The sequence below is a fragment of the Cryptomeria japonica genome, chromosome 7 (genome assembly GCF_030272615.1).
Source record: "Cryptomeria japonica chromosome 7, Sugi_1.0, whole genome shotgun sequence".
NCBI classification, from domain to species: domain Eukaryota; kingdom Viridiplantae; phylum Streptophyta; class Pinopsida; order Cupressales; family Cupressaceae; genus Cryptomeria; species Cryptomeria japonica.
The window spans coordinates 171,859,305-171,870,948 of NC_081411.1; the positions used below are offsets into that span (position 1 = coordinate 171,859,305).

The window sequence follows — 11,644 nt, forward strand, 5'->3', positions numbered from 1 at the left end:
TGGTTACCATCTTCCTGAGCATGAAACAACTTTGATAGTGTACCTCTGCAGTTGCATTGCACAATTTTGTCAATCATTTCTCAGCTAGTTCAAATGAACATTTTATCAAACCTAAGTCAACTTGGATAACGTCTTACACAGGATAGATCGTTCCTGAAACCAGACCAGATCTTAAGTTACTTCTCTTAATTACTACATTAAACGAAATACTAGCTACAATTTGATCTTGACTTTTCAACACATCCTGCTCTCGGTCCTGTCGGTTACAAAATGCCTGTTCAAACCAGAAACTCTGGCAGCAAAAAAGACAAAGAAAAAGAGACACCCTTTTCGACCAACGGAAATCCGTTTTACAAAGAAAATCTTTTTTACAATAAACTGTCCTTGTCACAAATATCGTCCTCGTCACAGATACCAGTTTATGATATACCAATCTTTGGTTAGCCCTTGTCTCCCACTATGTCTAGAGAAAGGCAAGAAAGAGAAGCCAGTAAACGAAACACTCACGAAGATTTCAACAATCATGCCATTGACAGTGATTCATCAACTAAATTTGAGCTTCCTGAACCTCCTGAAGATGAAGTACATAGATGTCAGAATGATAAACTTGGTGATGTTAATAAATTTTCTTCATTTTTTTTTAATAGAAGAGAAAAACAATTAATTTCACATTATTTATTTATCTCCTCAATAATTAAAATAGTAAACCTATATTATTTATATAGCTTAAATAATAATGATTTTTCAATTATGGTTGAAGTTAAAAGGGCAAGTATTCAAGTGAGTAGTATCTCCTAAATATTAATAGTGAAAATTGTAATTGGTATTCCCATTAGTTAAACTTGTCTAGTATCCTTGCAATTTTAAGTGGTTATTCCATCAATTGAGATGTCTCATTAAAGTGGCATGGGTACTTACTAAATAAGCAATTAATATTGGTGAAATAAACCTTAACTTCTACAAATATGTAAAGTCAAGAAAAAGATTTTAGATAGAATCATCATTCAGCAAATAAATGATTACTATTAATTAAAATAAAGCTTTTAACTTCTACAAATATATGTAAAGTCACTAAAAAGACTTTAGATAAAAGTACCATTATCCTTGAGTGGATATTTTATAACAAAGAACAGTCCATACCTGATTATATGATTTCATAAATATTCAAATTTTAATACAACTTTTTATAGATATTTTCCAAATTACCAATATATTATTTTCTCATATTTATTTCCTTTACTTAACATATATACATTTAATATAAAACAAAGTATAGCTTTATGACATAAATCCGATAAATCTTGTTATGATATGAAATAATAAAAAAAGAAATAAATAAGCAAAAAGCTCATTATGTGTACATACTCTTCACATAGAAATGAAGAAATTTGTGGATTGCATTCCAAAGGAAATTGATCATAAGCAAATATCAAATGTCTAGAAAATAGTGTACAAGTTTGAAGACTATATTTCAATTTTTTATTTATTTTTGATAAATGCACAATTTAATTAGAAGAAAAAGAATGTACAAAATATATCAACAAACTGGAAGAAGCCTACCAAGCTAAAAGGCCTGAAAGAGACAACCCAGGATGAGTACAAGGAAGCAATACATAAAAACAACTGAAAGCAAAAGATTTGAGTAACAATCAGATACACTACAAGAAAACATATTTTTCTCCAAGAGTACAAAGTACATGATCATAAGTAGTGATCTTAAAGGTTGCAAGAAGAGATCCATTATGGTCTTTAGCTATAACTGTCAACTGAGATTGCACTCTAGATAATTGTGATTGAACTTCAAGGTTGTTGTTGAGCTTCTCCTTCAAGACTTTAACAGGAGTCGCCTGTTGCAAATTAATATTATAGAATAAACCATGCATAATCACTTCTGATGAAAGAAAACCATTAGAAAATATAGCTTTACATTAGAGCAGCGAAATATAATTGAATAACTGTTCATATTCAGCCCTTGAAGATTATTCAGTTGCCTGATTGAATTCATTCCTTTGACTCTCCAGCTTTGGGCATCGCTCAATTCTAATTTTCAAGGAAGATAATTCTCCGAGAGAGTCGGGTAGACGCTCCACTTTAGGGCAATCCAAAATTAAAAGTTCCGTCAAGGAAGACAGATCTCCAAGAGAGTCTGGTATACGCTCCAGCTCAGGACAACATTGAATCCAAAGCTTTGTCAAGGAAGACAAACATCCAAGAGAGTCGGGTAGACTTTTGAGGTTAGGACAACTTACAATATAAAGCTCCGTCAAAGAAGACAAACCTCCAAGAGAGGTCGGCAAGCTTGTCGACAACACCTCATCTATAGTCAGCCGTCCCAACCTGCTGAGTCGGCCGATGTCATGTGGTAGCTTCCTTAACCTGCTGAACGTGTGGACATCGAGCTCTCTCAATGATACATTATTTGTGATGTGACGAGGCAACTCTCCCAGTTTGCTGCACCAAGTAAGGTAGAGAAACTCGAGCTTTGTTATGTTTTCGAAGTCCTCTGGCGTGAATGTGAGTTCACTACTCCAGTTTAAATTCAGATATTGCAGGAGCTTCAGGTTTTTAAAAGAAGCAGGCAGCCTCCTCAACTCATTCCAGCACAAGCTTAGATACCGCAGATTGCTCAGATTGCCAAAATCACTGGGTAGTGATTGTATATTACAGTCATCTAACACCAGGTGTTCTAGCGATCGGAGAAGACAAAATTCGTCTGGCAGACGAACATTGTGGCCTCCGAAGATTACTACCTTTTTCAAATGATTGAGATGTCCTATTGATTTTGGAAAACCTTGAAATTTGTCGCAATCAGACATAATCAACTCCCTTAACTGCACAGGGGCCTGCAACACATTTTCAAGTAGAGAAATGTAATGAATAAAGCAATCATAAAATGATTGAAGGATATATTTAAAACAGGTTAAACGGACGCTACTTGCCTCATCAGTCTCCCCCCACAGCTCTTCTAACTGATTTTCATCACCGTACCTCCTCCCATAGATTTCTAAAACCCTCAACTTTGAAAGCCCTGACGGAAGTTTTCGCTGCCCAATTTCAAACCACCGGAGCCAAACCAGTTCTCCTGATACTTCACCCATTACTTCATTGAAAGAATTTCCATTAATCACTAAATACTTGAGTCCAACTGAAGAGGGTGAGAGCAACCAGGTTCCGCTATTTGTTTTTACGTTAAGTTTTCCATTCCAGCACCAAACTCGAAAATCAACCTCACCAGTTATTCTGACCATTTCTGCCTCTGGTGTGGTCTTATTTGTACCCTAAACAGCGATAACATAAAATATCCAGAAAATCAAATAAAAACTAAAACTATAATATTATAAACTTCTACAAACAATTAAAATTATTAGAAGAGTAGATAAACAAAAGATTTGGTCAGACATACATGAATATTACTCCAGCCTACTCGACATGGGGTCGCTACTATGCCATGAATGCCGACTCTGTTCTGCATAGGAAAAAATATAAAATAAAAAACTTAAATATAGAAGAGCCAATACAGCCAGTACTCAGATCAATAATTTTTTTGGTTGTCCAAACACGTACTATCTATATAAATCAGTAATTTTTTTGTGCTATTTGGTTGCAAAATAGGTCTCCGTCTAGCTATACAGACTATCTTTTTATTGGTTCTCGAAGAGAAAACCAGTAGATCAAACGAAGAGTCACAAAAATTCAAATATCAAACAATTCACACCAGTATTGCATTTCATTTAAGAGTGTCATCAGAGATTCTGAAATCTAGTCCTAACTTGACGGTCTAAAGAAATAATGGGGAAAATATTTTAAATTGAAGCAATACTGCTGCAGCATATGCTGTATCCAATTAACCTTTGAATTTGGTACACTTTATACATATAGTTTTAAATATATAAGTTGTCCAAAGAAAAGTCTCCTAATTAGAATTGCAGAACTAAAAAGTGTATTGCTGTTCTAACAAGAATGATGTCCCAAATTTAACCTGTGAAATATATTGACATTTATTAAAAACATACTTTTTTTATCTCCTTGCAGCTGTATATGATGTATCCATTATTTACTGAGAGAACGTTTCTTTTTCACTGTGTTATATTGTTTACTTTATATAGGCACTTCATCCTGGAGGCTGGGGAGGGTCAATTTGCCCCTGCCTCATGTTTGGGAGGAAAAAAAAAGTCCGGAAGAAAAGTTTTTACAATGACTATTGGATACACCAGATACAGCTGCATGGAGATCAGAACGATATATTTTTAAAGAACGCCAATATTTGCCATGGGTTAATTGGGTAGTGGGGAGAACACGGCAGAAAAATAACGTCGTAGTTTTTTAATCATTAAGGCCTTCACCTCTTATATAGCTATTTAACTGTAAAATTAATAAAACTTCATGGACAAAAAATTGTATGTAACAAAATAAACTTGTTTTGCATTGTTTATAAAAATAAGAAATAATTAATTTCACAGCTAGAAAGTTATTATGAAACCTTACCTCTTTTTCATTGTGAACATTAATAATTGGTTGATGAAGCCAAAAGCGATATGGTGACTGCTTCCCAGCTATGTTCCTTCCCAAATCTCTTATGTGGTCATGCATTCTTATATAATTGTATTCATCACACTCAACCAAACATTTATTCAAAAGCCTTCCCCAAGTGTACTGACCACTCCACTCCAATCCATCCCATAATTCAATTGGCAAAGTGTAATTTTCTCCTATGAAGAAACATGCAGCATCCAGAAACATCTCTTTTTCTTCTTCATCAAGGGCATCATAACTTATTTTGAGTATTTGTTGGATATCATCAGGCAATATCCTTTTAATCTTGTGTAGCAAAGACTCCCAATGTTTTTTACAAGACTCTCCATAAAGTAGTGCTCCGATTACCATGAGAGATAGAGGTAATCCATGACAAGCCTCCAAAAACATTTTAACAAGCTCCTCAAACCCATCTGGAGGAGAAGCTTGGGTAAAAGCATGCCAACAAAAAAGTTGTTTAGCATATAATGAATCAAGAGCTTTCATTTTATATATAGAAGTGATGCCCCAAGTTTTAAGAACATCATAATTCCTTGTGGTAATAATGATAAGGCTGCCCCTTTCAAGTCTATCTTTTATCAACAGAGCATTCAATTGATTCACACTATCCACATCATCAAGAACAATCAATACTCTAAATCTCAATTGCCTTGAAAGAGCTTCCTTACCTTCCTCAATATTGTCAAATGATGCGTTTTGGACACCAAAGTCTTGGAGTATTTTTTTCTGCTTCTGATATAAATCTTTAATGGAGACATCTCGAACACTAAACACAAAACTGGACCGCTCAAACAAAAGAAATTTTCTATTATACAACTCTTTTGCAAGGGTTGTCTTTCCAGAACCACCCATACCCCAAATTCCAATAATTCGTACACCCTGATCACCTTCAACAGATTGGGTTGTATTCTCCTCAAAATCGTTCACTATTTCTTCCAGACCTGCTGGATGCTCTGCAACCTTTAATGGTACATTTTTTATGCTTTTCACTACAATATTCTTCATATTCTTCAGCACTCTATCCTCATCGCTGAACAAATAAAAACATTGAAAAATCAAAATATTGACAGTTTATTGTGCCACAAGTTAAATCGCACAAAAATGAAAAAGAGTACATATTTGATAAAACGGGGAGGCCGAATGTGTGACACTTACTCTTTACTGTTTATAATTAGACCAGAGTAAAATGAGACGATGTGGAGTGCCTTCTTCCACTCCTCAAGTCGTTCCAGATATCTACCCTTCTCCTCGTGCTTCTTGAAGGACTGCGCATACCTTCCCTCGTTCCCTTGGTCCACCCGTCTGAGCTCACTAGGATCTACATAGTAGAAAATAGGAATAATTGGGGCGCCAGATTTTAGCATGAATGATAGCTCTGCCAAACACCAAGGTGATTCTGCATACCTCTCCGAAAAAATAGCTATATGAAGTAAAGCGCTACTCATTGCTGCTTCTATTGCTCGGGGCAAAAAATCACCACTTCCCAACTCTTTTGAGTCCAAAAAAACTGAGAGTTGCATGCCAGTAAGAATGCCATAGAGAACGCTAGCTACAGTGGATTTGACGTCTGGTCCACGATGATTGATGAAGACATCGTAAGCTGGCTTTTTCATGGGTTCTGAGGCACAGGTAGGTGCAGGTGGTGCGATTCCATGAAATGCATCAATACTCTCAGCGTTTCCTTTGCTCCCAGTGGTAGAACTAGACGCCATGGAATCGTGTCGCAGTGAAAGAGGATTATAAAGTAAAGCGATGGAAGCAGGCTTAATGTTAGGAAGGGGAAGGGCCAAGAAATCGTTAAAATGGAGCAGGCAGGTTACGAGGGTAAGCTTGGTGTTGGGTGAAGTGAAGCATTTCGTATTTGTAAGAAATGCGCAAAAGCGTATTAGGGATTTGCAGAGAAATGATGAAAGGTGTATGAAGCTGCGTGGAGGGAATGCAGAATAACGTGAGAGGTGAACCCTAAACCCTAAACATATATGAGTGGGCGACCGTGAGATTTGTGAAGAAGATATGCGAAGAATCATGTGACAGCTGGATTCAATTATTGTACTGCTCTGTCAAGGCTTTGTCCAATACAAATCGAAGCCACTCATTATTTCTTGTGCAAATCAATTTATGATCCAGGTCATTTCATCACCTTGCCTCTTCTATTATCAACGACACAGTAGACTAGGTATAGGAATACTTTTGGCGCCCATCTTTAAAAGTATTATTGACATTTGTGCCAAGCAGCAGGATATTTGCATATTTCTCAGAATAAAATCCTTTTTTTTTTATTGTGATGGTCCCACTGTCCGAACTTGTGTCTTCTACTGCAAGTTATTCCACTTATTTCAGTTTTGTCGTTTTTATAACCGACCCTCTCTTTTATCTTCTGCACCTCACAAATTTCGACATCAGATTCACACTAGGGAGAATATATTGCTAGGTAGTCTGTTTCCATATTTTAATTTTATTTGTTTGTTTTGAATTTTTATATAAAATATATTAAATTTCTCCATTTTTAATATTGTCCCTGTCATTAGATGTTCTTTTGTAAGTCCATATGTATATTTCATGGCTAATCTGATTTGTTGTTTTAAGTATTTTGTTATTTCTTTTTTGACAACCTGCTGGTTGCTTTTTCTATGTAGTTTATATTTGGTTTCAATATATAATAAAAAATTCACATGATCATTTATGTCTATGCAATTTTTAATAGTTTATTGATTTTTTTTCGTTTACTTGATTTACATTTCAATAAGGTCATTGATTTTTTTTTGTTTACTTGATTTACATTTAAATAAGGTCAAGCCTCATGCATCATAATATATTATTAAATATAATTTATGATTCTTTGGCCCGCTATATCTATTTATTTGTCCTAAGTTATTACCTATAGATTTATTAGATGGTTTCATATTTATTTATGTTGTAAGTTTAGAAAATCAATATATTCATGTTTTTGATGTAATAATAACAATTGTTTATAAAATTTAAAAATTATAACAAAATTGAAAATAGATGTGTATGTTTATTAGATAATTTTCATTCTTTCCAAGTTAAATTTAAAAACCATAACTAAACTATTAATTACAAGACTATTGTTGTTTGATGTAGGGCGATATAAATGCACGAATAATAAAAATAAAAAGAGTTTAGATCTAAATTTGCAAGGAGACTTTGAAATGCATATGTGAAAAATAATTGACCTACTTGAAGGAAAAATGTGTGGGTCCAAAATATATTGCATGAAATGTTCACATATTCTTTGTTAGGATTCCCACAGATATTGAGAGTTGGGGGGGGGAGGGGGGGGGGTGAATCAGTATCTGACTGGTAATTGGAATTTCTTAACTTAAAACATGTAGAACATATTATAACAGCATACCGGTATACAAGAAATAATGCAATAAACAGAAATGAAAGTAACCACATAAGAAACACACCATAACACACTAATTTAACGAGGAAACCAGGTGTGGGAAAAACTTTGGTGGGATTTATGACCCACAATATTCACTTACTGGCCAATAAGAGAATATTACTTACAATAGGGGGCCTGCACATGCAGGAAGGCCAAGTGCCTAGAGCTCACTGCTCAAATGGGAAGTCTCACTGACTTACAATTTGGATTATACAAATCCAATAACTTGTACTACTTTACAATAGCATCTTCAATGCCAGATTCAGTACCGGTTTCTGCTTTGTTCTTTACATATACCCCTTAACCTATATTTCGCATAATAGGTCTGCCTAATTATTTTTCCTTATTCATTCCATATCCTTACAAAATGTCTTACAATGACTTCTTATATATATAAGTCATTTTACAATGATATCAAGTCGACTTTCAAAGTTTTTTACAATAATAAACAAAATATAATATATCAAAAATCTTGTCGGCCTCTGTGTCAGTATACTTCCTTTCTCTGTCGGTGCCGGTAGTCTAAGTGCCGGTGTAGAGTATGATCTGTTGATGTCGATGTAATGCCTTGTCGGTGCCATAGGATTGTAAGGTTGCCATCAATGACAAAACCTTCAATCACCTTCAATGTCTCATTGGAGTGTGCATATGCCAACGATCTCCCCCTTTGGCATTGATGCCAACACTCATGAGAAAATTCAAAAGTGTATCCAAAACTGTAATCCAACAATGTGTGTGCTCCCCCTGAGCATGTGATCCTTGTGATAATGGATTTTGTCAGTAGAGTTTGTAGTTTCAACCTTGTAACTGGGTAGTTACAATTTGAAATAGATCTGCCAAAATTAAGTTTATACTCTCCATAAACTTTTTATTGTCTCTGATAGCTGTCTCTGTCCTTTGAATTGTACTGGTGAGATGCTGCATGTGCTCTATCGGTGTCCTCTATCCCTGTACAAGTGCCTCAGATATCTCTATCCGCATGAATGCTAGATAGTCCAATCTTGGACTCAGTCTTAACCTTAAACTTTTTGCCTTATTTTCTATTTTCTCCTTTTCTCTTCCCAATTTTTGTAATTCATCCTCAAAATTTGTTATCTTCTGTTCAAAAACTGATAGTGTATCCAGTGAGTTAACAAAATTATATGCAAGTTTATTTATTTTATCGTGTAACTTGCTTATTTGCTTATCTATATCAGCTGTTAGTAGGTTTGTCTTGCATGTGTCTTTGTACAAAGTCTTGAACTCTTTTAGTAAATTACATAGTTCCGGTAGAAGTGTGTCAAATTCTCTTGTACACTTCTTTATCTGATCTTCAAAGAATCTTTATTTTTCAATTTCCATTTTATCCTTTAATGCCTCTTCCTTTATTTTCTCAATTGTCATTGTGTTTACATTGATGTATTTTGACAAAATTTCAATTTGACTTAATGAATCCTTATTGTCTATGTTGCAGTTAGGAGCTAGCCTCTTCAAAATTGGTATGGTGTCATCTATAGCCTTATAAGCTTGTGAGCTACAATCTGTTATCCTCTTAATTGAATCTAAGAGTACTTCAGTCACATTAGTTGGTTTATAGCCTGTTGATGGGGAACCAACATTCTGAATACCACCGGTGGTAGAAGTAACCAAGCTTGTTGTGACCTTTGGTAGGTCTGTTTGTGTTTGCATTTCATTTAGCAATGGTTTTTGTACTTCTCTTGTTGTTGGTTGCTTTGTTTCCTTGTGAACCTATGCATGTTCCAGAGCCTATTGCTCTTCTTGTTTCTCTATTTGTTGCTCTGTCTCAGTCTGAGTTTGAGTTTCTGCATGTTGTTCTTTGTCATCATCTGTCGGTTTCTCTTGAGTGTTATTAGTTTGCTCAGCTACCGGTGGCTCACTAGCCATTTCAGTCTTACCAGCTGTATCTTTTTCTACCACAATGTTGATCTTCTATGTATCAACATCCACTATATATAAGACTTCAGGATTAGGATTGACATCCTCTACATCCATACTTTCAACTGCCGATTGATCTTCTGTAGTAGTTGTTGTTACCGGTGGAGTAATCAAGGGAGGTGGGGGTAAGTTGTCTTTAACTTTGATACTAGGTGGTCCACAAATTTTACCTTTACCCTTGTCCTTGTCCTTCTGATAAACCTTTATAGGTTTGTGGCTCATGTACTCTTCCTGTTTTTCTTTATCAACTAGGAATATATCCCATGCATTTTCTATTTCTTCAGTCACCTCACTAACTTTTCCAACCATTAATGCAATGTGCCGGTGTGCAGTAGAAAATACTGACCGGTTGGCTTCAACAATTAAATCATCAATTTCTTTGGGTGAGTTCACTGGGTACACAGCGAGTAGCTTTTCTATCTTGATTTTTTTGTCAAGTTCTACTACTGCTTGTCTCCTTACTTCCAATCTCTTAAATAATTCATTTGGTACTTTGTCTACCACTTTCATCAAAAATTTCTTATACATGTCCATATGCAATATAACACTATTTTCTACTTGTTCTTTTTCATCTGCAGTCAGAGTGTCATATAATTTTTCTATATTCTTGAGTTTCCCTTCCTCTGTAATTTCATTCAACAGCATGTCAAGAGGGGCCATGTCTTGATTTGTCCTCTTCTTTTTCTTAGGTGTCAGTTTCTTCTTCGGTGTAGTTTTCCTAACCGGAGATCTTACTGCTTGTTATTTCTATCTTGTCCTCCTAGGTGAGGGTGTGGTTGCCGGTGAGGGATCTCTTTTCCTTACAACTCTCTTGAAAGTTGCAGGCATGTCATTCTCCGAAGATGTACCTACTGGTGATAGGTGAGTTTCAGGTTGTGGAGTTGCTAACTCATCCTCTGTGATACTAGTTTGTTTCATCACATCTTCTTTAATAGCCTTTGCTCGTCTAGAACCTCTTCTTACAACTGCTTCAACTTTTTTCACTCTCTTATGGGATTGTATTTGGCTTTCAATAGTCTCAGCACTACCAAATACTTCTTCTTTAGGTTCTCTAGGAGCTTGCAGAAGTGCTTTAGCATATGTTTCAATGATAAGGTCATCTATCTCATAACCCATTTTTATTACCCAAATTGTTCTAGGGATGACTGCTTCCATTCAGATCTCATCCTTTTTAATTACAAAGCATATGTTATCCTTATATTTGTCAACAATCTTTTGTGATAATTTGATTCTCTTCTTCATTTTGGCCTTTAATGCTTGAAAGTGTTCATGGATATTGTTTTCCTTATCTTCTCCCATATTTTTGAATAGTTCTGTTAGTTGTTTACCTACCGGTATATCAAATCCAAGTTCTTTGTAGCCTATATCAAGAACCTGTTTGGTTATATGTAGCATCAAACATACTAGCAGATTTCCAAACCTGAAAGTTCCTTTCTTATCCTTCTTAATCTTGCCTAGGTTGTCAATTAACTCATCCTTCAACCACTCACATATATCAATCTTTACATTATCTGTGATCATGTCATAAGCACTCTTAATGCATAAACTTGATACTGAATTGAGTCTGTTTGCATGAGTTGCCTTCTACCCTAATATCATGTTGATAAACCTTACATTGGTGTCAGTTACATCATTGACTCTTAAGGACCTTTTATCAGATGTAGCACTAGTTAGCTTAGTAACTAGGTCATTTGAGACCTTCTTGGTTTTGTTTGGCCTTTTACTGGTTAAGGGTAACCCTGTCACTGCTTTGATAGCTTCCTTGGT

General features: G+C 35.3%; 1 protein-coding gene across 1 annotated transcript; it reads right to left on the minus strand.

Moving 5' to 3' along the window:
• Positions 1-1,617: 1,617 nt before the first annotated feature.
• Positions 1,618-6,505, minus strand: LOC131857086 (disease resistance protein RPV1-like). The gene is made up of 5 exons (XM_059209147.1): positions 5,689-6,505; positions 4,486-5,563; positions 3,404-3,466; positions 2,940-3,278; positions 1,618-2,843 (listed from the first exon to the last, which is right to left on the minus strand). Exons 1-5 carry the CDS (start codon positions 6,243-6,245, stop codon positions 1,980-1,982), a joined length of 2,901 nt encoding a protein of 966 aa, XP_059065130.1. The 5' UTR covers positions 6,246-6,505; the 3' UTR covers positions 1,618-1,979.
• Between the last annotated feature and the right edge of the window lie 5,139 nt (positions 6,506-11,644).

Excerpts from the sequence above, each read along its gene's own strand:
- LOC131857086 (XM_059209147.1), bottom strand. The coding sequence starts at position 6,245 with ATGGCGTCTAGTTCTACCACTGGGAGCAAAGGAAACGCTGAGAGTATT. Across the intron at positions 3,279-3,403 it reads TAGGCTGGAGTAATATTCAT|GGTACAAATAAGACCACACC; the intron begins GTATGTCTGACC and ends ATCGCTGTTTAG. Across the intron at positions 2,844-2,939 it reads TGTGGGGGGAGACTGATGAG|GCCCCTGTGCAGTTAAGGGA; the intron begins GCAAGTAGCGTC and ends AATGTGTTGCAG.